We start from the raw sequence: 26,823 nt of genomic DNA on the forward strand, positions 1-26,823 counted from the left end.
CATTGCAACTCCACGAGGTGAGATCTTGCATGGAGCCCCAGCCCGAGGGAGATTGACAGTTATTTTGTGTTTCTTCCGTTTGCGAATAATCGCACCAACTGTTGTCACCTTCTCACAAAGCTGCTTGGCAATGGTCTTGTAGCCCATTCCAGCCTTGTGTAGGTCTACAATCTTGTCCCTGACATCCTTGGAGAGCTCTTTGGTCTTGGCCATGGTGGAGAGTTTAGAATCGGAATGATTGATTGCTTGTGGACAGGTGTCTTTTATACAGGTAACAAGCTGAGATTAGGAGCATTCCCTTTAAGAGTGTGCTCCTAATCTCAGCTCGTTACCTGTATAAGACACCTGGGAGCCAGAAATCTTTCTGATGGAGAGGGGGTCAAATACGTATTTCCCTCATTAAAATGCAAATCAATTCATAACATTTTTGACATGCGTTTTTCTGGATTTTCTTGTTGTTATTCTATCTCTCACCGTTCAAATAAACCTACCATTAAAATTATAGACTGATCATTTCTTTGCCAGTAGGCAAACGTACAAAATCAGCAGGGGATCAAATACTTTTTTCCCTCACTGTACTCTAAACGCGTGATGTTGATTCTGAATGTGGAGGGATAAAAAAAAACAGAGGGCCCGGAGAAAAATCCACACGACCACTGGGAGAAAGACATGCAAACTCCAAATACACAGCAGGTGTCAGTGGTCAGGATCGAACCCACGACCAGCTGTATACCAGGCGAGGTTTGTTAACATCTCGCCACTGCGGTATGCTCCAGTGACCTCGCACACGAAGGCTGTGTCACGGCCCAGCCTGTTGCGGACGATCGCGGTTCGACTCCAAAGGCCGCCCTGGTTATTACTGGGGGCGTCATAACCGTGACAATACTACGCGCCAGCTGCTTCACGGTGGACGTTAAAGATGCCCCGTGTGCATAACTTCTTTCGCACCACACGTAGCCAACTGTGCTAATGCCCTGACATTGGCGACGGTAGGCCATTGTGTGCCCCGGTGTCATGGTCAATAATTGGCAAATTTGGAATTTAAACCGTAAATAACTATTGCGATTATACATATAGCAATCACCGTCTCCGACTGGCAGCAGACTCATGTTCCAGGTCACTCATGCAAAGGAGACTCATCCTGGTTTCGAGTTTTCACCTGGTTAACACAAAATTAACTTGAAACTTAAAAACACAGCACACATGGCATGAAACAATCGTTTAACCTGTTGCGTGTAATAATTATTTTCAACGACCATACATTGTAAGAGGAGTCCCACAATCATTTGCAAAAACTGATTTGGTCAGACAGGTGAGTTGGCCATAGAGCGAGGCTTTTTTAGAACTCTAATTCCCGCACCTCCTGCTCCTCCTCGGGAGATCGGAGGCGGCGGGGCCTGAGACGGACGCGCCCGGGGGTTGACGTCGAAAGGTGGGCCCCGGCAGCTACGAAGTCCAGGCATTAAGTTGACCGTCAACATCCGAACCCAGAGCCGGGATACGTTGCGATCGATACAGGTGACTCGGCCAGCCACATCAGGCGCTACATCCAGCACAATCTCCCCCCCCAAAAAAAGAAAACTTCAGAATCGATTCTTGAGTCGCGTTCTCCGATAAGGCACTCGGGTAGCACGCGGCGGCCGTTCACGCCCCTGTCACTCTCACACCGACACGCAGACAGGCAGCGGACGAGTGTTGAAGAAAACTTTATTGCTGTTCAATTAGGGGGGGGGGGGGAACTATACAAATTGGGGGTTAACAGACAGGACGCAAACATAAACAATCAATGTATTATCCAACGTTTGTCTTTGGTCTTTTCCAAAGAAGCAGCACTGACGAGTTGCGTGCACGCCAGGCCCATCGGGAAGCCTTTGGGCCGCGCCGCGCCGCTGCCCCAGCCCACGAGAGCCCCCCACCCTGCACGCCTCCCGGCTCTGCTCCTCGCGCGGACCTCGCGTTGTTAATGGACGCGGTTGTTCAGCGTGATCATTAATCGCATGAAGATGGGGGGGGGGGGGGGGGGGGGGGGGGAAATCGGTTCGTCGCACACAAATATCGAAATGTTCGACAATAAAAACAAATTCCAGGACTTGTTTACGTTGCGGACGTCACCACCTTGAGGCGGCTGCTGATAAGCCGGGCTGCTGGCATCACCTGTAAGTTGGTGGGCAAACCGCGTTCGTGCCCTCGCGCTGATCGCTCCGGCTAGAACTGAACCAGATTCGGCTATCGATTCCGAAGACGAACGTCGAAGAAAAAGAGAAAAAAACCACGATCGACGATGGAACAACCCCTCAACGCAGAATGGACACGAGCTGACGCTGCCGACCAACCCCCCCCCCTCCCCCACAAGTGCCGAGACAAAAAATAAAACGTCCAAGCTGAAACGGGAACGCTTGGGGCGAGTCGGGGGCCGGCGGTCCGAACGCCACGCGCACCGCCTTCACCCTCACCGTGTGCCATCCTCACCGCCGCGAGTGACGGTCGCGCGGCAAAGGCCCTCGATCCATCGCGCCTACTACGGGCGCGCGGCGACGCGACCCGCCTCCGCTCGTTCGCATCCTGCGAGTCGTTACCCGCTCTACTCGAGACTGCCGCTTCAGTGTTCGGCGCTAAGCAAGATAGCCAAGGCACAGGTGCAAGGCGAAGCAACACGACGTTCGATTACGACGACGTGAAACACGCGGAGGTGGGGGGGGGGGCGGGGGGGGGCGGCCCGGCCCGGCGCGGCACTCCTCCTCCACAACGCCACGCAGACGGCCTTCGGTCTTGGAAGGCATTTTGACTTTTCGCTTACGCTGGCCGGAGGAGGTGGGCAAGGGAGGTGGACAAAGACGATTGTACAAAAAGCAGCCGTATCGGTGACGCGACGAAGGCTCATCGCAGAGATAGCATTGACCTGATCAACCTGTGCGTCATTTACATCGATTCGTGGGGGGGGGGGGGCACGTTGCACGCTCGTTGACGGTAACGGTTTTCGCGAATGCCGATGACCTCAGCGTCTCAACTCCGAGTGGGCCATCGCGAGGGGCGGCTTCGATCGAACACGGGATTGGGAGTCCGGTAAACGACGCACAGCAACAGTCCAACGCTCAAAACTATGTCAACGTAGAACCTTTACATTGAGTCACTGTTACGCAGACAGCAAAATTACAGCCGGTAACGAGACGTAGGTCAAACGATTCGCGAGGACTTGGCAACGGGTTTGTTGTTGCACGGATCAACGGGCCACGGGACGTGACTTATCCCGAAGGGTGGATGCCCCTCCCCATTACAGCGGCACAGTTACGAGATGAGCCACGGCCACTTCCAAACAGCAGTTGGCTGAACGAGCAACGTCGTTGTCATCGCCACCGCCGCGTTAAGGTTCATGTGCAGGGACAGTTCACGCTCTGTGGCCCGAGTCATCCATAGCGGTCTGCGAGGCCCGGAGCAAATCACACCGTGTGCCGCCACCCCCTCCCCCCCCCGATGGCTTGAAACTAAACCGGAAGTATTACATCTGACATCGTGCCGTCGATGCGCGGGGCCTCCCCAAAGTACGGGGCCCAGGGCAGTCGCTTTCCGATTAGCCGTACCCTAGGGACGGCTCCGCCTGTGTCAACTGTTTGCCCGCGGGTCGGAGCAGCCGTTTCTACACGCGACGGAGGTGCCCGCATATCAACAGCTCCTTAGAAGCCTGGACTGGTGGCAAGACTGACCTGCCTCGGCTTGCTAAAGAACATTTAAGACATTCAGCATCAATAGGAATAAATTATAAAATTATTTACAACCTTGACTTTCATTAAATAGATGCACAATTTCTGAGACGGGAAAAAAAAAAAACAATCTTTTAGTTTTAAACCAAATTTAGCATAAAGAGTTTGTACAGCCCTTGCATATGTGCGTTCGAGTTCAGAGCGTGTTTATCAGCATTGAGAAATGTCTCTCTTAATCTGGAGCGAGCACGCACGCGCACGCCCAGACGGGCACCGGATTACAAGTGCGCGCATCCGTCCGTACGTATGTGCTTGTGTGTGTGCGCACGCACGTCCACTTCTTACATTTACTTCACAGCAAATAAACGATTACAGAAGCACGCTGCCGTGGCGAGCGTTTCGCCCCGCCGCCTAAAACAGTTCCTGCTGCAGCGTCGCTCGGTTGCCCATGCCCCCTGCCGCCCTCTGCGTCGTCACGGCCACTTCGCCGGGGCTGGCGCTGCCCCGCAGCAGTACGAAGGGGGTGCTGCTGTTGTTGCTGCTCAGTGAAACGGGCTGCGGGGAGAACAGCGTCTTGCCGTAGCCTGGCACGGCCTTCCTGGTTGCGGACGGTTTCCCGGCACGGTGGTACACCGGCGAGCACGCGCAGTCCCTGTACGCCGGTGACTCGGTGCAGCCGGGCCCCTCGGCGTCCGAGTGCGGGCCGCACCTCTGCCCGTGCGGGCAGCCTCGCCGCTGCTCGTCGCTGTCCTGCCACACGTCGTCTGTCGAGCCGTCCGTCACGTCCTCGTCGTCGTCGTCGTCGTCGTCGTCGTAGCCGCGGAAGCCGTTGCCGTGGAAGCTGGAGGAGCAGTCCGTGGAGCCGTCGTCTCCGGGCTGCGAGTAGCACCCACTGCTCGACGTCTCGCTCTCGTCGCGCGAGCACCGATAGCGCGGCGTCTCGGCGTGGAATCGGGATGGGGCGCAGCCGTCGCCGCCACCGCTCAGCTTCATGCCTGAAAAGCGGCTCTCGCTCAGTACGTAGTCGAGTTCCAGCGGGTCACTGTCACTGCTCGTCGATGCTACCCCCACCGCTGCCGCCGTGCCTCTGTCGCCGGCGCCGCCCTGCCGTGACGACGTCAGTTCCGGGCGAGGGGAGTCGGTGTGGCGGCGGCGGTCTTGATTCGCTCGCCACGTCACCCGGCCGAGTGTGGCGTGAGTCACCGGTGCCCGCACCGGCATGTCTCTCCGCGGCAGCTCCGGCGAGCTGGGAAGAGACCTACACGTCCGCAACGGCATTAGCGTGAAGTCCATGTCCAGCGTGCTGTCCCACTCGTCCTCATCCGCTTGCGGCCGCTGCTGCGTTTTCTGCGGAGTCGACTGCGGTTCCGGCTTCATGCCGTCCACGGCATCTTTCATCGGCTGGTCGAACGCCAGGGGCGCCAGCGTCGGCCGCGTGGGCGTGTCGAAGAACTTGACGCGCCCGCCTTTGAGCTCCTTACGCGACGAGAAGGGGTTCACCTTCCCGCTGTTGGCGCTGCCCGGCGTGTAGTAGGGGTCCATGACGCTCACCACCGCCCCGCCCCGCGTCTTGGAGTGCGGGGAGAAGACGTCCGAGTGGCTGCGGGAGAGCCGCGTGTCCAGGCGCGATCGCGAGCTCTTCCACGCCGACTCGCCGTCGCCCGGCGGAGAGTTCAGCGGCTTGCTGCGCTTGCACCCTGGCCCCTTCTCCCGCGCACCTACGGGAACAATGCAGACGCAGGACGTTGTCACGTTGTGCATCGTCGTCATCGTCAGCTACGATAAATCCACCGTCGGATGAAGGCCTCCCAAAGCTGTCGCCGACTCTCATGGTCTCGCGATGCAACAATCGATTTAGCGCCGTCACACGGGCATATTTCGTCTGTGGTGGACTTCCTCTCGGGCCATGTTCATTAGCTTGGTTGAACCCGGCGACCATCCCTTCGTGCGATGTGTCCTGCCCGAGTCCACTTTCATTACTGGGTGCTGGCGAGCGGGTGGGGGTGCAGGATGGGTGGTACCGTGGATTGGTGGTGATGAGTGGTGGTGCACGGCTGGGGCTGCAGGATGGATGGTGCTGATGGGTGGTGGTGAATTGCTGGGGGTGCAGGATGGGTGGTGCTGATGGGTGGTGGTGAATGGCTGGGGGTGCAGGATGGGTGGTGGTGAATTGCTGGGGGTGCAGGATGGGTGGTACTGTGGGTTGGTGGTGATGCGTGGTGGTGATGCGTGGTGGTGAATGGCTGGGGGTGCAGGATGGGTGGTGGTAAATGGCTGGGAGTGCAGGATGGGTGGTTACTGTGAGTTGGTGGTGATGGGCGGTGGTGACGGGTGGTGGTGATGGGTGGTGGTGATGGGTGGTGGTGAATGGTTGGGGGTGCAGGATGGGTGGTGGTGAATTGCTGGGGTGCAGGATGGTTGGTACTGTGGGTTGGTGGTGATGCGTGGTGGTGATGGGTGGTGGTGATGGGTGGTGGTGAATGGCTGGGGGTGCAGGATGGGTGGTGGTGAATGGCTGGGAGTGCAGGATGGGTGGTTACTGTGAGTTGGTGGTGATGGGTGGTGGTGATGGGTAGTGGTGATGGGTGGTGGTGAATGGCTGGGGGTACAGGATGGGTGGTGGTGAATGGTTGGGGGTGAAGGATGGGTGGTACTGTGGATTGGTGGTTGGTGGTGATGGGTGGAGGTGAATGGGTAGGGGTGCAAGTATGGTACTATGGGTTGGCAGTTGGTGGTGATGTGTGGTGGCGATTAGGGTGGGGTGCTAGAATGGGCGGTGATGTGGGTAGGTGGTTGGTGGCAAAGCGTGGGCGACTCCCACCCCTATCGGGACATCTGGCCAGCGTGGAAGAGTAGAACAAACTACCCTCTAAAGGTGGGCGAAGTTGCGGCCGCTGCCTCGAGCGTGAGGCCGAGTCATACCTGGCTGCCACACGGCCTCGGTGCTGCCCCCCTGGCTGGACGGGGACCCGGTCTCTGTCCTCTCCGTCTCGATGCTCCTGCTCATCTCCTCCAGCGCCCGCTCGACCTCCTCGAAGTTCGGCCGCAGCTTGGGGTCCATCTGTGAGCGAGGCGCCAGGCAAGACGACACGGTGACGACGCCCAATGAGGGGGTGGTTAAGGAAGTGTTAAGAGTCGCGAGCTACGAGAGGAGCCAACGGTGATGCGAAGGTGCACTGCTAGGCGTTGGTTGGAAGCAGTTTTTTTCAGTTCTCGTTCAAATAAAATGTCAGTGGGTGAAAATAGGACAGATGTCTTATTGGTTTTTCTTTAAAAGTCATGCAAAGTGCATATGACTGGAAACCCATCAGATCTCGTTGCATCTTGCAAGCCAAGCTGGTTTGAGCCTGGATCGCACTTGAATGTGTGACTACCATCCATAAAACAAGCATTGTTGGCTGTGTTTACACAGCAAGAGGACAGTGTGGCAAATTTCATTTTGTATTGTGCTACGCTGCGATTGCTCTGTTCACCACTATCAACGACCGCACTCAACGGCATGGTAGAGTAGGTCAAACAATCCACGAACCTATTCACCCATTCACACACCCGTCCACTCATCACTTCGGAATTCCCCACCAACTTGTCTTTTCCTGAGTCCTTAAGATAATAATAATAACCTTGCTCAATTTTGCCAGAAACGTGTCAACTCTTATCCACCACTGCTTTCGACAGCGCTGTTTGTTGCTGGCCGCTCGACATTTTGGGCCTTCGGGCCTGCGCTCAGCAAGAACGTAAAAGCCCCCAACCCCCGCGCCCCCCAATAAGATGGCACCACAACGCAGGCCCTGCCAGGAATGCGTCACGGTTGCCAGTAGCGCGTGCAAACACTGGGCGGCCGGGGGCCGATCCTCGTGACAAGGAGGCACCTGGGCGGGACAGAGTAACGCCGGCTTGCGATTTCACCCACACAGCCGCCCGCCTGCCCACGCGTCTGCGTGCCCACCCGCTCGCCCGCCTGCGACCAGAAGCCTCCCGACCGCCACAGACAACAGCGGCGACGGCGGCGGCTGTGGCGGCCTCCCATGTGTTCCGTATTACGTTTCGCCGTCCTCTTTGCGAACGGATACTCCCCGGCTCGAACGGATGTCGGGGTGATTTGTGCAATAAACGGGGGGGGGGGGGGCGCGCGCTTTCACTCCCCGCTTTGATGTTTCGTGTCAAGATTTTGAAAGGTGGCTCAGACGACGCCCCACGCTGACGCGCAACAGGGACCACCAGGAGGAAACGGCCCCATTTTTTTTTTTACTTACTACAAGGAGGCCACTCACGAAGACGGGCGGGGGAGTGAGATCCGTTTTGGCCACGCGCAAGGGGCCAGCAGGAATAAAAGATTCAAATGACGCTCGCCGCTTGACTTTGCGCGAAAGGACTTAAAATCTCGGTAGGCCTCTACTCCGCGTGTCGTTCGGCGCGATGTCCGACGTTGCGCCCCCCCCCTTCATGTGCTGGGAGCTACTTCAGAAAAGGGAATGAATATGGTTTTCTGAAAGTTTGGTTTGCGATTGCATTTTCCGAAGAAGCTCCCGGGCACGCGCATGGAAACATCAAAAGACACCCTGGCAAGCACAAAACGCGGTACAACACGGAAACAAGTCGCCGAGCTGCATGCTCGTCCACTGTTCTTTGCTTCTCCATATTTGGGCAATTGCGGCAAAAAGCCGAGTCCACTCTTGATGCTGCGCGTGACACGTGCGCTGCCGCCGCAGCCACGGACGTGCGATCGCGGGCCGCCGTGACCTACTCGACGGCCGCCGCTTTGCGGGGAGTGGCGCGTGGGAGCTGCACGTGCAACGGGCGCGGCTACTCACGTTACAGCAGTTGAAGGCGAGCTGCAGGAAATCGGACGGGCAGTCCCCGACCATGTGCTGGAAAGTCTCGTAATCCAGGCCAAAATTCTGCAGAAAAACGACGCAAACAAAAAAAACAGAGAGAAGCGCACACTAATTGTCGGCTTGTTCGGCACGTCGTGGCACAGCTTCAAATTTCGGCGGAAACCAGGAGGTCGACCGCGGGAGGGGTGGGGGAAGGGGGGGCCAGGTGCCGCGCGCCGTTAAGAGGCGCGTAAGGCGCCGCTCGAGCGCTCGGTTATCTGGTTCCAGGAGTGCCGGAGGAAGTGGTTTGAAAGCCGCGAGCGAGCGAGATTGATCCGGCCCGTACGCTCGTCGAGCCTGCGCTCCGGGGAGAACGTGTGGCCAAATGTTGCAACTTGCCCGAAACCACAGCGCGTGTGTTGCGACAACGCATGCGGTTGATAAGCGAACGATAAAGGTGCGTGTGTGAACCAATGTCACGGGACCTCTTCTCAAATATGAAGAAGGGTTTACAGTGACCTCGACGTTGTGAGCGTCATGGAGAAGAACTGGACCAAATGCAAGATGGGGTTGTCAAAATCGTGGCGCGTGCACACACACGACCACGCCCCACGATGGATCGACATTCGCTCCGTCTGGTGGATCGATATTCAGAGCAGGGAATATGAAGGCATGTTTATTTACATTCAAAAACAAACCGTATGTGTCGTAGCATTTTCCTTTCATTTACAGCCCATTGCCAAAACACCGTTGGACGAAGGCCTCCCCAAATCCGTGTTGATCATAGGGGTTGTGTGACCATACTTCACCACATACCGATCGGTGCGGGCTGGTTACGGAGGGAGTGGGGGGGGGGGATGGGTGGGACAGGGGAGACCCAGAACAAGTTCAGACATCACTTACCACTGACGGAGGTCACTCTGGCCAATGAGACTCTCCTGCTCTCTAAGAGGTTTCACAGTGGCTACACAAAACAGACTTGTTAGCCGTGGCCAGGGAAATCGGGCTCGGGTGGCTGCGTTCAGGCCTCAGTCCGGGCCAACGCCTGCGCCGCCACTGAACCCCCACGCCGCGCACCTCGTGAACGGCGAACACAAAAAGCACTGTGCAGCCACCGAGCTCAATTACAGATCCGCTCAACAGTAACCGAAGCATTAAACGACGAGCTGCCATTATGTCCAATATGATATTACGGCCTAGAAGATGAGCGGTCATTGCCGTTTAACATGCCACTGCGACCGAGAGCTCGACGCGCGTGAAATTAGAAAAGTCCAGCGAAGCCGATAAAAGTGTAATTGCCCTAATTAAAATGAAAAGTGACGAACGCATTTAAGCGGCAAACTGTTCGACAGTGAAAAAGGGCTGATTCCGACGCTTCTCGTTTGAGAGCACCCCCCCCCCACTCCCTCGTGAAAAACAAACTCTAATTACCTCTGCCACTTTCCCCAGGGAGTCCATAAATTATTAGCATTAAGCAAAGTCTGACACGTGAGCGCTGCGACCTTGCGTCACCATCACAAACCCCCAGGCCCCTCCGCTGTGTTTTCAAGACCACTCGGGAAAAAAAATCGAGCTCTTCAGCACAAGCTACGCACTTCTATTTACCATGGTTCTCCTTTACCATACCACGGTGGTGCAATGGCGAATACACTGGACTTGCAATCCACAGCTCGCCGGGACGATTCACTTGATACCACGGGGCAAGTTTTTTTTTTTATTCCCCGGCATCTGCCTCTGTCCACCCTGCAGCAGTGTAAATGGGTCAACCACAGTTAGTCGATAGGCAAGGCTGGCCAGTGTGGAAGACTATGCCTACATTCCTTTTTAAGAGGCTCTCTCGAGCTCCCTCTACTAGTGAAAGGCCGTTCTTTTAGCAGGAGCGCGACCAAAAGCGATTACGGCGCAGCTCCTTTACCCATCACCGACAAACAACTCTGGCGCTCAGCTGGGCTGCGTTAAGAACGGCCCGGGCCCGCTGCGATTGTGCAACGCAAACAACCCGAGCCAACGCGACGGGGCCGAGCGGCGTTACCACTCGACACACACGCGGAGCCCGGAGCCGCGGTCGAGTCGGCACAGCAGCAGCCCCCGGCAGGAGGTCCGCGCCGCGGCCAAAACCCGCCACTCGCAGCGCTCCATAGATTTTTAGAAAACATCTCAAGTCGTGGCTGGAGATCAAAGGGAGGGGCGGTCTCGAGGGCCCGGCCTCTGACAAAAAGTGGTGGTGGCTGCGGCGGCAGCGGCTTAGTGGGAGGAGCGCTGGAGTGGACACAGCGTGGGTCCTTGTCAATGGGGCCCAAGTAGATCCATCACGCCAGGGGGAAGGGCAGAAGGGAGCTGTGCCAGGGCCCCCTCTGGTAACCTTGGGTTCATCTTGGTGGGGGTGTTGGGGGGGGGGAACAATGGTACCATTGTGCGCTCTTGAAACACCCGGGGGCAGTGGTGTTGTTAGCTCGACCACTATTTACATATTGGAATATCGGTGGTATCTGGGAAAGCATTTCCAAAATCTGTATCGTGAAGAGAATAATTTATTTTTACACGGTGAGCCAGACGAAATTGAAAGACGAAGCTTATCTTACATCCAGATTATATCCGTACTGCTTTTGTGTAAACTGGTGACGAAAAATGTAAACACACAAAGCTGGCATTGGGACATCTATAATCAGAAACAATCACCCACAGTTTTCCAAAGCAAATTGACAACCCACTGCAAAAGCCGAGTTTAAAAAAACAATCCTCCCCCCACCACCACTTGGGAAAATCCGATTGCACAGTTCCCCAGCCAGCTCTCCGTAATACAAAATAAACGGTAAACATCCCGTGCACGTCGGAATTGGGCAAAAATAAAACGCAAATCCCCCGACGTAAAGCGGCGGTGACTCCGACACGGGTTACCCCGTCTCACGGGCGACGAGCTGATAGGAGCCAGGAGTCGCGGATCGTCCGTGCCCAGCCGCGCTGACGCCCTTAGGCGGACGGGCGCGTACGATACGCGGTTCCCGGGTCCTATCAGCGCCAGACGCCCCGTGGCTCTCCGTTTTTGTCTGCGCAAGAAACGCTTTGCTCCCGGTCACGGATGAGCTTAACTACATACACGCGGCGCAGGCAACGCCTGCCCGCCAACCCCCACACACGCTTACCCCAGCCCCGTGAATACAGTATCTCGTGAGATCACACGGCTTGCCCCGTGATGGAGGCGTGTGTGTTTTACACTGTACCGGTGGTGGTGCTGTTTTAAATTCAACTCGCCCTTATTTGGAATAATGGCAAGGCCTGTGCCAGACAGCCAACCGAGACTTCACCGCAATGCCATATAAAGCCCTATAAATAATTTTTTAAAAAATATATAAAACCTTCTCTTGTTCTGACTACATTGGGCAAGCTGAAGCCCAGAGTCTATATTGTTCAACGCGTGCGTTTTTAAATGTTGCTCGTCAGCAGCGCTGGAGTGACTGCTGCTGCTTGATCTGATAAAGGCATCACGCTGCAATCCACGTCAGCGACACCCAGGCTGAATGTCAAAGCAAGTTGTGTCGCACCATCCGACCAGAAAAGAAAGGGACCCGTCCTTGCCTGCTGCAGTTCCATCACCCGCCTGACTCACTGCCAGCGTCTCCAGCCGACCTGCTGAAACCGGTACTAAGGGCTGCCTGGGCCAGATCGGAGAGGCTGTACGAACCCAACTCCGTAACGCAGACGCCCACAGGCGCTCGATTGCTCGGGCTGCCGCTCGATTGCTCGGGCTGCCGCAAACACTTGGCAAGTCGCAGCCAATTCCCCCATGCAGCTCCGACACGCTTTTCATCCGTCGGGCTGTTTTCTTTACTTCCGAGCGGCGTGAACGAGCGCTTTCAACGCGGCGACCCTGCACAGCGAGCCCACACGCACGCAAAAATCACGTTCTCTGTCAAACCGTCGCCCTCCGGCGCAGGAGGGGGAGCCTCCTCGGGGAGCACGGATGCCCGTGGACTTGAACTCAGACCATCCCCCTACTCTCGCCACTGTTCGCGCCGCAGCACGTACGACCCGTCGGCCGCGCCATTCTCTCGGCGCGTCAACGTCTCACTCCTAATTGAGTTAAACGCGCCGCCGTTTCAAGTGTCAAGTCGGCCGTGGCTCGGCGTAAGCCATGGAGGAAACGTCCGCACGCCAACCCTGGTACCGTTGCAGCCGTCGGACAACTGCGCACGCCCGGGGTCTCGCCTCCTCCGGCGGTCCGCGGTCGTGGGTGACCTTTGATGCGTTCGAAAAAAATAACTTGTTGGACGTACAAATGTGCTCGTTTGCGGATTGCCCGCTTTCGGTTCACGCAAGGGGAGCAGCTTCGCGGTGCGGTGCCCGTCATCGTGTTGCGTGCAGCCATCTCTCCTGCGGGCACGTAGCTCGCTCTCCTCAAATGCAGTTGTTTTTTTAGCCTTTTGTTTTATTTGCTTTCCTGCCCCAAGTAATTTGTATTTCATTGCTTTTGTCACTTTGGTCACTCTTCCAAATGAGACTCATTCTGGTCTCTAGAAGCTCTCACCTGGTTCAAAATGAACTCCAACCTGAACTTTCTCTCGTTGTCCCTGGCCGCCAGCTTCTCCGAGCGAGAAAACCTCGTGGGTGGAGGAGATGGAGGCCGAGGGGGCGGCCAGAGGCCTCTTGACTGCGTCAGATCGACCGCTACAGTTGCGACGTGGCGACAGGAAGAGGGCTCTCGCCTGGGGGCTTTACCAGGAGGGACCCCTAGGAAGGGGCTCGCCATGGGGGCTTTGCCAGGAGGGACCCCTAGGGGTTGGCATCAGATAGTGGATGCCCCCACGCGTCGTGTTGGCGCACGCTCTCACAACTTTGCTATTCCCACCCGTGCCACCGGTGATACACAAGCTCCGGAGACCGCCGCCGCGGGAGCCGCTATGTCCTGAATTCACCTCGAGCGGCATTCTCGCACTAACGAAGCAATCAATGAGCGCACGTCACTTCCTCGGCTCTCGCCCGTCACTCACTGTGCAAGTACGTGCATTTAACATTTTATATTCCTTATCCTCCAGCGTCCCTATCCAGTTCCCCGAGAGCACCAGCAGCGTCTAATTGGCTGTCACGAGTGAGTAATTTGGTTTCCGTCGAATGTAGGTGAGTTGGTGCCCTTTAATTTTAAGCAGGAGAGAGCTCACCAGGGAGAGACAGAGGGTCTCTTCCGGGTGTTGACTAATTCTATCCACAGCCTAATGAGCACAGCTCCCCAGACGACTTCCGCTTTACGATTATTCAGCCCCACTCTCTGGCCCGCAGGGTTCGTTTTAAACAAGCCACTTGGCCGGCGATATCAACAAAAACAAAGCCCCCCCCCCGCGGAATTAATGAGCACGCAGCACTCATTCCGGTCCGGGCTTCTGCTGCAACATTTAGGCGGCTTACAGAGGACAATCTGAGAAATCCTCCACGTGGGGAGGGAAAAAAATAAACTCGAACCTTCACCCCCTTTGTAGATGACCAACGGAGCTGGGCCTGTGCTCAATTCGCTCAAGTTAATCTTGGGTGGCAAGGATGGAGGCGCAGTGGTTAGCGCTTCTGTGCTACGAACCAGGCAACCTGGGAGGGTGGCGACGGGAACTGGAGTTCGCGCGTTCGACCCTCTGCCAGAGAGGTTCGCGGTTCAAAATCCAGCAGGCCGAACCTCATTGTTACTACTGGTGTAATAATAATAATAATCTTAATTACGCTTCGCGCCGGCTGCTTCACAGCGGACATTAAAGATCACCCGGGGGTAGATTCGCAAGAGTAGGCCTTCGTGTGTAGGCACCAGGGTGCAAATTTTCCAAATTCGAAAAATTACCCGCAAATTTCGCAATTGGATTAGAAAAGGCGGCAAACATTGCCCCCCTACAGGCAGACTAATGCCCCAGGTCACTGTTGCAACTTACGACTATCCTGAGTCTCTTAAGAGTTCTCACTTGGTTAAAGAAAATCAACTTGCAACTTGAGTTGCATTCCCGGCCATTGCTAACATCCGCACCACCGATTGGCATGGTTAGCTATGTAGGGTGCAAAAGTTCAACATACACACATACAGCGGACGTTAAAGATCTTCTGATATCATTCACAAGAGTTGGTGAATGATGTGATATATTTAAATCGCAGGCCTCCCAAACCTCTTTCCCCAGCCTGCACCAAAACAACCATGCCCAACACCACAGTGTGGGTGGCCTACATTCAACAGAGGGTTGACAAACGGCTGTCTAAATTATTTTTACGACTTTTATTATTTAAAAAAATCTCACAGATGAGCTTGAAGCCAGCGATGGAAATGCCACATTACTATGATGGGGGGGGGGGGGGGTTGAGTTTTTTTTTAAGAAGAAGAACAGCACCCTTTGACTCTTCCTTTACAAAGCGGTATTCATGTCGCTCGCAAGAACACAACGGTCTCGCGGGGAGAGGCACTCTGCGGTCACTGCAGACCGCATTATAATTAGCCACCTCACTTTACAACCGCGTCTCCGTGTGCGTGTGTGTGAACGCGCGACGGCTCGGGAGAGGCCCCCCCCCACTCCCGCGCGCACGCCACCACCACCCCTGGGCCTCATCTTGGTGCCACGCCAGTGAGTGCAACCCAAGCTCATGGTGGCGCTGCTTGTTTACCGAGAGGTGGCGTGTCCAAACACGGCCGCCATCACACTCTCCCCCACCAAACTACCACCCCTCCCTTTCTCTTGCTGCTGCTACAAGCCTGGAAGTAAGCCCCCCCCCCCATTCCTATCCACAACAAAAACAACATCGCCCGCAAGATACCCGGGTGCTTTGTCAGCTCCGGTGAATTTTCATGATTTATTTCGTAACAACGCCTTGGGACGATTCACCTCCCGTGTAATTTGGTTTGGCTCCGAGCAAGCGGGCATTGCCACTAAAATCCCAAGAATGTGCAATGCTACGGACTACGGTTTTAGAAAACGGTGGACACCCTATACGGTACTAGTGTACAAACTGACGTGTCAGGAATGACGCTTGTAAGCGACCCCTGTAATTGCTTTATAATTATTTCCCGTGACCATGTTGTTGTGCTTGTGAAAGCTGCTCACCACCAGCCCATGTCACACAAACAGCTACGGTTCAAAGGGACGCCGCTTTAGCTGAACACAGGCGGTGTAACAACGCGGATTCGTTTTCATTGTTAAGCTCGCAACACGTGCACCGAATCACACAAGGATGTAAGTGTATTGATTTGGACGTGTTGTAATGGGTGGGGCGGGAGGCGGTGCGGAGCGGGTGGCACATTGGTTTGTGCACTGCACTATGAACCCAGAATTCTGAGCTTGATTCCCTGCCTGGTTACTGTCTGCACCAACATCCAAGAACCAGCATGGTGAAGTGTGGTCAAACTACACCATTGACTGGCACAGCGTGGGCAGTCCTTCATCCAGCAGTGGATTGATGAAGTCCCTTGCATGCTATAATGGGTTTCCTCTCACCCTTGCAGCCACTAAAAGGCGAGAAGATTCACCAAAATAGATATAAAAAAACGAATCGTGAACTGTGAATCACAACTCATGAAACCACCGGGAGAGGAGATATTTCGACCCCTAGTGGACAACATCTCCGATTCCAAACAACACACACCCACGCTCAACCCCAAACGCTCTACTGCCGCGAGGAATCGCAAGTGGTAATACCACGGCGAAATCCCTCGTTATGAAGCGGAGGAGGAGGCTCCTTAGTGTGGATCAGACACGTGTGGCGCGCCATCTGCCCAGCGCTAATGCCAGGCCGATAAGACAGGATGTCCGGGGATAATCGGGGGGAGGGGCACAGCTGCCACAATGCGCACGTGTGCCGTGCCAGTCACGCACACAAAGGAGCCGCATACCCCCCCCCCATCCTCGCGGGGGGGGCATCGTGGCGCTGGACGTCGGGGGAGCAACAAAAACCACAAAACAAAGAAAAATATGTCGCCAAAGTCTGCGCGCTGGCCCTGCCTCTCTCGGATGGGTATGAAAACGCAGATGGGCTCGCGCTCTCGCGTACGGAGATGGGTCCCTGGTGCAGCCCGTGCACTTGCTCACTCAAACCGCTGCTGGCAGAAGGACCTCTCCCACTAGAGGGAGCTTCTCTCTCGAGAATTTCCAGATGGTATGTGGCCTACTTTTTTTTCCTTGCTGGCCAGATGTCTTGGAAGAGAACATGAATGGCTATTTATACTGCTGGGTGGACATAGCCGGGGAGATGTCGGGTGCCATGTTGCCGACATGTTATCTACCTCGCTTGGTATATAGGTCGTGGGTTCGATCCTGACAATGACGCCTGTATATTTGGAGTTTGCATGTCCTCCCTGTGGTCACGTGGCTTTTTTTCCGGGTCCTCCGGTTTTCCCCTCTAGAATCGACATGCGTTTTGAGTAATTTGGCTGCTATAAATTTCCACGTGATAAGCCACTTCTTTGAGCTATCATTTGTGGCCAAGCCGCTTCAGAAAAAAGAGCTTATATAGCTCAGTGGGCCTTACCTGGTAAAATAGTTTAAACGTTTTTGTTTTAAGATTAAATAAATAGTCCTATTGTTCCAAAGGCTGTGCCAGAAGTTCGAACTGAACCGGTGACCTCTGGGTCGCAAGTCCAGAGTGCCAGCTATTACACCCGCTATGGCAGCCTCCCCGACGTCCTGTACCTCTGATTAGGTTATCTCCTGCAGAAACCAAATGTTGAGTTCAAGGTTCGTGTCAAGCCGCGGAACACTTTTCGGTTCACGTTACACGCGCTATCGTGCAATGTGATCAACCTATTTTTACTCGTAATTTCTGGAAAGATCTAATACCCTCCTGAAAAAGAGTCTTGGGACTGAGCGAGGCTTTCTTGGATAAAAAAAAAACGGTCGCCCAGTGATAGAGCGAGCGGCTCGCAATCGGGAGGTTGCGAGTTTAAATCCTTGTCAGGGGTTGGCACAACCCATCATCCCTCCGATGTCGATAGAATGACCAAGGAAGTCGATAACGATTGACCTGCAGTGTTCACCTCCAATTTACAGCCCTGAGCCAGTGGTGGAAATTCCACATTCCCATGGTGTGGTCGAGACTGTCCACGCGTCAATCTCTGTTAATCCAGAGGGATGATAGACTGAGTAAACCTCCAACCAGGATTTGAACTCACAACATTCCGATTGCAACTGAGACACCTGGTCAGCTTGTGTAGAGTTACTCAAAGATATATACACACACTCACAGAGTGCTTACAGAGTCTGTGGCTGTCCAAAGTGCAGAAAGCAGCCAGGATTAGTTTCGTCAATCATATGCAAGCCAAAAAGCTCTCCGTTCTATCGTCTTGGATTTCGGACACCTGGCTGTGTCGTCATCGTTTCAAAGTGAGAACCATCATCATCACAACCATCATCATCACAACCACCACCACTACCTATCGTCGTCATCAATTTTGTTATAAATCTGCGGAGATTTGCCAAGCAGAATTGCAGCAGAGCTTCCGTGAGTTTCTATTGGTGCCGGGTTTGGGATCGCGTTTCTCAAGGTCGGCGAGTGCCGAATCGGCTGGATTCCTGCGAGTTCCCGGCGACCGCGCCCCTCTGTCGATGTCAGCATGGCCCACACATGTTCATGCATACGAGATAACGGTGGAGTCCTGCAACTACTTGCGCGTGCCTCTGCTGGAAAAATAGCTTCCATTAGACGGGGGGGGGGGGGGGGGCGCCACGGTGGCGAGATGTTAACTACCTCGTGTGGCATTCAGGAGGTCGTGGGTTTGATCCCAACCCTGATGTCTGTATATATGGAGTTTGCGGTGTCTCTCTACCCGTGGTCACGTGCATTTTTCTCTGGGTCCTCCAGTTTTTCCCTCCACATTTAGAATCAACATGCGTTTAGAGTATTTGGCTGCTATAAATTGGATGAGCCACTTTGTTGAGTGACCATTTGTGGCCAGGTTGCTTCTGAAAGAAGAGCTATAAAGCTCAATGGGCCTTACATGGTAAAATAAAAAGTGTAGTTTTTAATTTTGATTTAAAGCTTCCGTGACTGCAGAGATTCATATTCTTGGTTCTTTCGGTAAAGTCAAGTAGAAGGGAAACAATAAAATAATAAAAATATAAAACAATACAATTCTCACGACGTTTCGACTGCAACACAAGCAATCACCATCAGGTGTGAAAACCACTGAAGGAATGTTTTTTAAAAAGTGACGGTTATTTTTAGCGTTAGCACCACGGAGAGCGATTTGACATAGATGGACTCGTCCATCTGAACAAACTGTCAAATCGCTCTCCGTGGTGATAACGTTAAAAAAAACCGCCACTTTTTAAAAAATTTATTGCTGTGGTTTTCACACCTGATGATGATTGCTTGTGTTGCAGTCGAAACGTCGTGAGAATTTTGTTTCATATTCTTCTTATTTTATTGTTTCCCTTCTACGTGACTTCACCGAAAGAACCAAGAATATAGTGTAGTTTTAGTTTAAGTGGTAACGGCACCACCCCACACTTCACCCAAATGCATCCGACCTGCTGATCGACTGACTGTGGCATACACATTGACTGCTGGGTGTTCAGAGATTACGGGGGGGGGGGAGGATTTGAGAAAACCCGCCCCATTTTTTCAACTACCGTGTTGTGAGATCGAACCGGCGACCTCCGTATTGCAAATTGTGCTGTCCTAATCGTTACACCGCGGCAGCCTTTATCACAAACGCTCCACCGACTTCACCTTTCCCAGCGCTAGGAGTGTGCGAAGGCGCAACAACTCATTGATTACAAATGATTGACGCTCACGCTGCAGGCAAGTGGGTCATGCGCACAAGAATTGATTCAACTGTGATTTATGCAAATGCAATTCAAACAGTGCGCTAATGCTGGACGCGATCAATTATGCGAACGAAGCAAACAAAACCGTGAACACGAATACGTAATGGTGAGTGCCAATGCAGATGAGAAAGCAAAAATGAGACCAAAGAAAATCTATTTTTAAATCGAATCGCTCCTCCCAATCGTGACCATCACGCGCCCGACCGCCAAGCTATCTCGCTCATACCCACACGCGCACTGCACCCGCCAAGCTCCGCAGGTACATTCCTTTCGTGCCACCTCAAGGTGTGTAAAGCACGCACGCGTCTGTGCAAGCGCCTGTGCCGCCGTGCCGGCCTCAGTAGGTGCTCAACTCACGGCACTTGCTCCAACAGCCTACGCAGACAATACGGGGCGACATCAATGCGTTTTGCCTTTGTCCTGCTGATGAAGCCCTGATAGGACGTGACTTAATGGCTGTGTTCAAGCTCGCTCTCTGGCGTGCATTTGCATGTGGCGCACATGCACGCGCGCCCGCCTGCTCAGGAACCTGGCCGCCTGGGCTATCCTGGATATACAAAGTCACGTATTGGATTGCGAGCATAATTCGTTCCGGAAACGTGTTTGTAATCCAAAGCACTCGTATATCAGTTGTGATCACGTGATGCTCGGCAGACAAAGCGTGTATACGTACGACTCGTATTGCAAGACCTCGCTCGTTTATCAAATTAATATTTATTTTAAATTTTTGCTCGTCTCGCAAAACACTCGCAGACCGAGTGACTCGCAATCCAAGGTTTTACTGTACCTTTGCGACCCGCAATTGTAGAACGTGCACTTGCCGAAAGAACTACGTGCGTGCGCTTGTGTGTGTGTGTGTGTGCGTTGCGGTGGAGCGGTTAGTGGGCCGCACTACGAACCCGGCGTCACGAGTTCAATTCCCGCACGCGACCTGCCGACGGACTAACTGTGGTGTACCTATAAATACTTCTGGGTGGAGAGAGGCGGAGGGGGGGGATTTTAGAAACTTGCTTCAACAGCCACGCCGGGAGATGGAATTGAACTGGCGACCTTCGAACTGCATGCTGACCGTTAAACAATAGTAGCTGTGACCCCGGCTGTATGCTATATGGCACGCGTGTGTGTGTGTGTGTGTCTAAAATCGACTGAACGAGGCGGTAAGAAAAATATGCAAGTGGTGCTAAGCATTCCGGATTTAACAGTGTAATTAGCAAACGCTTCACAGTAACAGCGGATGGTTAAAGCCCAACAAAGCGATTTCCTTCCTCGGCACAGTTCGACAAGGGACTAGATGCTTTATTGCGTGTTTTGACTTCCAAACTATTCCCAACTCGGGCTCCGTAGGAAACCGATGCAAACGTATCAAATAACGCGCCTCGCTGCGGGGGGCACCAGGGACCTATAAAACGGTACGGGGAAGCGTTCAACGCGGGGGGCTTTGGAACGTCGCGTTCCTCTGGCTCCGTCGAGCAGCAAACAAGAGCGAGTTTGTCCGACAGTTGGCACCCACGCCCGCTCTCCCTGACGAACGCTGCCTTGGTTCCTGTGGTTTTTCCACGACACTTCGGTTGGCACTTTCAGCCAAGTCATCTTTCATCTGTTTCGGAGCGTCGAGAGAGAGAGAGAGCGAGCGAGTGCGTCCGTGCGCGCTAACACAAGCCACATTTTGCATGCGAGGTTGGTAAGGACGCCTTTTGTGGTCGTCTCTCTCAGCGATCACTTCCCCGTTCGCGGTGCCAAGCATTTCGGTCACGCTGGCGCGCGCGTCACCTACCGCGGCCGGCGTGCTTGCCGGACCGCACAGAGTGATAACTCAAAAGGTCAAATGTACTCGAGTACATTTAACCTTTTAGAATTTTTGTTCGCTCACTTTTTTGTGGTGTACATGGATTTGCATTGTTTTCTTGATCGTTGTTGCTTGGCCCCGCTTTTGTCCTGGCGCCTCGACACCGTACGTCCCTGGGAGGTGTAAATAATTCGCGATGAAGACGGGCGCACACCACGGGCGAGACTCACCTCCGTACGCGGAAGGTAGTCCGGGTCGGCCTGTACGCGGGCTATGATCTCGCACAGGATGATTCCGAAGGAGAACACGTCAATCTGCCGGGGTTCGCAACAAGCACCAACAAAGGGGGGATGAGAAACGGGGCTGACCGGAACGGTAGTCGCACGGCGATCTAACGAGGCTTCGCATACTTAACCTCAGCGCCACACACGCACACACACAACACCGTGACAGGTGTGTGGGACACACAGCAACCTTTCAAGTGTCAACATGACCTCTGCAAAGCAGAGATGAGGTTCTCATCTGCGTGTCACTTTGCATCTGAGCTGGAATGCGATTCCCGGCAGTCACGCAACGCTTTGTTTGACCGTACGCGTCAACCTTCAAGGTGTTTCGTGGGAGGAATTTTTGACCCTCTGTTAGTGACATACGACAATGTTGCGCGCGCATGTGTGTGTGCGGAAGGGTTAACCCGTCTCTTGGCTCATTGCTGTGGGTCGAAAGCTTTAAGTATGCACCTACTAACAGCAAGCAAGCACGCACGCACACGCTGCCCCGTCCTTCCAGCGGGGTCAGGATGTAAATGAGGCAGGGGCGCTGGATGACAGCAGGACTTTTGACCGAAATAAACTGGCTAGTAAATAACCTTTTATGACAAGCGAGGGCTATTCATGGTGTTTAATGACAAAGTATGCGATATTTGTTTGGCTGCAGGCATTATATAAACCAAAGGTAAGGTCTAAAACCGGCGTTCAACAAGCTCGATATCTGTGTGATGAGTTTTCGGGTTTATGGGTTGTAATTCGTGTTGTTTGAGAAGCTCCCGGGCTGCACGTGGAGCGAAACATTGGACATGACGGGCGGTACGACCCGTAACCAGCGGGGGACAAGCTGTACGGCAGCGCAGCTGCGAAAAATCTTACACGGCAAAATAAAGCTCACGCAGAAAGAAAAAAAAAGCCTTCCAATCGATCACGGGGATGTGTGAAATGTTCAACGATACAGATGGCCGTTTATTACCGGTGGCGGTTTGGCAATGAAGCGATTAAAGCATCGTTGAGGCCGAAAAGGCTTTAAAAGTTCTCGCTAGCCCTGCGTGCAAGTCCGAAGCGGTGCCAAGACGATAGAAAACTCCAATCACAGAACTGTCAAGGACTCCCCCCGCACATAACGCTTGGGGGACAACACGCGAGTTTGACAGCAACGTCTCGCAGTGGGGGACTTGGACTCGCTCAGTTACGAAACGCGTCGCTGGCCTGCGGGGGGGGGTGGGGGGTAGGTGAGCCCCGACAATGCCCAGACAAATACCGAGGTTAACCAAAGAAATTAGAGGTTGCATAGGTTCTAGGGGGTTTGGTTGATGCACATGAGCTGCCTACTCCACGATGAGAGATTAACTAATTAAACGGAGGGCCTTGCACGGTGGTGACAGATGACGAATGGATGACAACGATGCCTATTTACGAAAAGCCTTCACGCTATGGTGTCTATTAACAAAGTGCGCCAGGCTGTAACCGACAGCAATGGCAACACTCGCATTGGTTGTTGTGGCAACCCAGGTCACTTGCAAATGAGGCTCTATGCTGGTCTGATGAGTTCTCACCAGGGTAAACATATAAAGCCGACTTGGCTGAATTCTATTGGTCCCGAGTGGAATAGGCGCGCAAGTGAGAACCTTCAAGCCGCACAACCCACGACGTCCAATATGTATTTATTCTTTTAAAGTGTAACCCTTTGTTAATACACGTATGGATAAAGGCCTCTTCTAGTTGAATAACGACCATTCCCTCTCGAATGGCTTTACAATATATGAAACTAAATGCTTTCAATTATTTTATTTCCTTCGAAGGTTTTTAGTGCAACTGTGAACATGTTGTAACTGGCGTCACATATAATTTATGACTTTATTGATGGAATTACATTTTTCTGTTTTGCAATTCATTTTCGCTCCACCTGCGTTTATCTTTGCCCTCGTAAATTAATAAAATGTTTAAGCAGACAACACGCCCCTTTCAAATATCTATCCCTTACCATAAAATTCCACGACAAAGTTATGGGAAACCGATTTCACAATAATCGTCAACATGTGAAAGTTGATGTCGTATTCACTTGTGAAAACATTATAAAATTATTGTGCTTACCGTCTCATCGTAGATCTCTCCACGGAGAACCTCAGGAGCCATCCAGAAGGGGGAACCCACGACGGCCAGGCGCTCCCGCTCTCCCTTCTCACTGGAGCACAAAGACAAATACACCCCCGTATAGCCTCACCAGGACTTCTGGGGCAAGTGCTGTGTGCGATTACCTATGGAATTGGCCAAACATCTCAATGTAGCAGGAACTTCTCGTGAAAAATAGCCTTGAGACTCAGAGAGGCCTTCCTTGATATAAAAAGCCATTCTTATGATTATTATAGCCAAAAGCGTTGTGCCAGTGGTCAGTGACCCAAGCATTGGACGCAATCTGGGAGCAAGCGACCCTGCTCCTGCGCTGCCTGGTCCAGATATTTCTTTGGACCCATGACAAACAAATTCCTAAACAATTCCCCCACTAGTACACGATTAGTCTGGCTAAGGTGCTTGGAAAGCGATGGGAAAAATATTGCCCCGTGGGGCCATGTGACCGTGAAGCCGTGGGCTGTGGGTTTCCCACCCCATGTCCCAAGTAAAGAGGAGACCAACAGCTGTCCCTGGGCAGAGACACATGCCATTGAGTAAAAGTGGTTGAAAAAGACTTACATTATCCTTTGTGTTATTTACAGGTCCCCTTTTTGAACACAGGTTTCAAACACATCTCCCACACCTCCGGTTAGCACGGTTGGCTACGAAGGGTGCGAAAGGAGTTCAACATACATACATACAGTGGCGAGTGCAAGGTGCCCAGGTATGCACGTGCATAGAAAGGGCTTCTTGTCAGCGCACGATTGACGTGCAAATATTTAAACTCTCCTCGCAGCGCCTTATTCTTGGCACAAAAACAATGCCGGCGCTCTTGACCAAAGAGGAAATCTTCACACTCCACAAGCGCACAAGAAACTGCTCTCATTGCAACCGCTGGGTTTAACCGAAGACAGCGGAGGCGGATGAAACACATCACTGGGCAAGTTTCACTCTGTAAACCCGTGCTCCCGCCATGCCCCTGATTCAATCATTCTTCTTCCGCTAATTCACGATTTCTGGGGTCGTATTTCCTCGTCGATTTCGGCCTTTTTCTTCACACTCAGCAAGTGCACAAGTAATTTCCAAAACAGTGGCATCAAGTTTAACCGAAGGCTGAACGGAACTGCTGAAAGACAACGCTAAAGAAGTTTTAACTTATAAATCGTGCTCCTACCACCAGAACCCCCGGTTCTTTGCAAAAACAACTGCAGCTTTCATTGTTTTATCTTCTCCTGCCAAATGCTGTTATTATTATTTTTTGCGCCTGAATAGGTTGTGCTGTAAAGCTCTCGAAAGCGCGTGGCATTCGGCTTGTATCAAACACCACGAAGCACAGCGCGGAAATGCACCGGAGAGCTGTCGGGGGTGGGGGGAGGGATCTGGTTTCCTTGTCAGCTTCTCCCATCTCTCCCCGTATCTCTCATCTCTCCCGTCTCTCCCGGTATCTCGCGATTCCCTCTCCTTGTCCCAAACTCCACCCAAGGGCAGCTCCGGCAATTAGGCAACACCGCGGCCACAAATTTTCGAAATCACACTGAAAATGCACACGGGGTGTAACTTTGAAGGCAATTATTGATATTTATAGAATACATGGCTCAGTTGTGGAATGCGTAAACGGTTTGACACACACAGGAAACCGAACATACGATTCCAGCGTGGATGAGGAGTCGGGTTGCCCGAGTACGTCCGACACCACAGTAATTTGAGCACAGATGTGTTGAGTACGGGTCCAAAAGGTCCAAGATGCCAAGTGGCCAGCAACAACAGCACTATTCAAGGTGTAATAGACGAGTCAACTTTTTTTATGAGGTAATTAGACATTTGGGAAATTAGATTATTACAGAGGCTTTCTTCCCCCATTAAGCAAGGCTGACATTCTTTAAAACTGAATTCTATTTATGTATATTTAACTTTTTTTGCACCGTACGTAGCCAACCGTTGATTATAATCGGAGGTGCAGAATTGAACGTCTTAATTGGTTGATGTGCTGTGTCCAAGTAAGAAGCCACTTCATAAATGGAACGGTTTTCCATATTTTTAGTATCTGAAGTGTATGTCCCGCACCGTGGAACTGCCCTGAGAACATGTCTTTGGGTCCTCCATGAGACAGTCCTATGAATCACTTATTTGGTTTCTCCTTGACTGTCTTCTCTTATTCCTCTTTTTTTTCCAAGACATTTCCCAACATGACCTGCACCCCTTCTCACCCACCTATATATATACACAAAGAAATACATATGTTAACCTGGTAAAATACCAGATGTCAACTGCAACAGTGGCGGTAAAAGCAAAATCATAGGTGTGACGTAGAAACTTGGCAGCGGCGTGAATCGTAGCCTGTCGGCCGCTCACAGGGGTGACCCTGAACGTAATGTGGGATTTGACCGAAATCCGTCGCCGCAGCGCTAAGCGCACAAAATCCAGCGGGGTTCCAATTCCGTGACGAACGTGCGAATCATCAATTCCACCTCTCCACCTTGGATGGCAAAATACTCCCCGAAACCCCCCACCTTTTTTTATTGACAAATGTCAGCTTGAGATGCAAGCTGGCAGTTGTAGAAGCAGAGGGGCTTTGTGTGAACAGTGCCACTGTTCAGGCCAGGATTAGAGGCAAATGGCTCCTCAGGCAGGGGCAGTGGACGGGAAATGGGCTCTTAGTCACGACTGACCTACAATCAACCTCGGGTCTCGTCCGTGAGTGACGCGTCCGAGCACACAGAAGTACGTGAAGCAGAATTGAGACAAGCTAGCAATGTATACATTATGAGAGTATGTTTTTTGTTTGCATTCTGACCACAAGCATTGTGGTTAATGCAGACTTGATTCCTTGTAAAAGGTTTCAGTTAGGTGTTTTAACATCATAACGCCTCTTTTGTTGCCAGAAAAAGGGGGGAAAAAAACTATTATTAAGCTAGCAAGGATTGTTAATCGAGAAATTCGTTTAAGATTTTTTGTTTTCTAATTTACAAAATGGATTATCGGGACTGTTCTAAAAGTCACGGAATTGATCATCGCATCTAGTTCATTTTTGGGAACAATCGAACCGATTGGCACACGGCAAAGTAAAAACCGCAAGGAGCGTTGCAATAAGATTGGTCACTCGAGTCATGGGGGCTGCTTGACCATACTTCACCTTGCTGGTCATAAGTGTGAATGGAGGCTGCCCAGGACCAGTGCGATATCACTGGCAACTGATGCTAGCAACCACAGCTATTTATAGCGGGGATGTTAAAGATCAGCTGAAGAAATTCGCAAGCGTAGGCCATTGTATGCTAGTGCCAAGGGTGCAAATTTACCAAATTCGAAAATGTATTTACTCAGTTGGGACTATACACAGCAATCGCCCCCTACTGCCAGACAAATTACCGC

At 52.8% G+C, this 26,823-nt stretch overlaps 1 protein-coding gene across 1 annotated transcript in view; it reads right to left on the bottom strand.

Moving 5' to 3' along the window:
* Positions 1-1,688: 1,688 nt before the first annotated feature.
* The window catches only part of LOC116951934 (dual specificity testis-specific protein kinase 2-like), a 53,044-nt gene continuing 27,909 nt past the window's right edge, over positions 1,689-26,823 (bottom strand). The window contains exons 6-10 of the mRNA XM_032970810.2: positions 23,437-23,527; positions 21,307-21,390; positions 8,510-8,596; positions 6,621-6,759; positions 1,689-5,416 (exon numbers count right to left, since the gene is read on the bottom strand). Of these exons, the coding sequence (XP_032826701.1) occupies positions 4,110-5,416; positions 6,621-6,759; positions 8,510-8,596; positions 21,307-21,390; positions 23,437-23,527 (1,708 nt within the window). The 3' untranslated portion in view covers positions 1,689-4,109. The remainder of the gene's footprint in view (positions 5,417-6,620; positions 6,760-8,509; positions 8,597-21,306; positions 21,391-23,436; positions 23,528-26,823) is intronic.

The sequence above is a fragment of the Petromyzon marinus genome, chromosome 44 (genome assembly GCF_048934315.1).
Source record: "Petromyzon marinus isolate PM22_M1 ecotype Great Lakes invasive population chromosome 44, UKy_Petmar_22M1.pri1.0, whole genome shotgun sequence".
Lineage (NCBI taxonomy): Eukaryota > Metazoa > Chordata > Hyperoartia > Petromyzontiformes > Petromyzontidae > Petromyzon > Petromyzon marinus.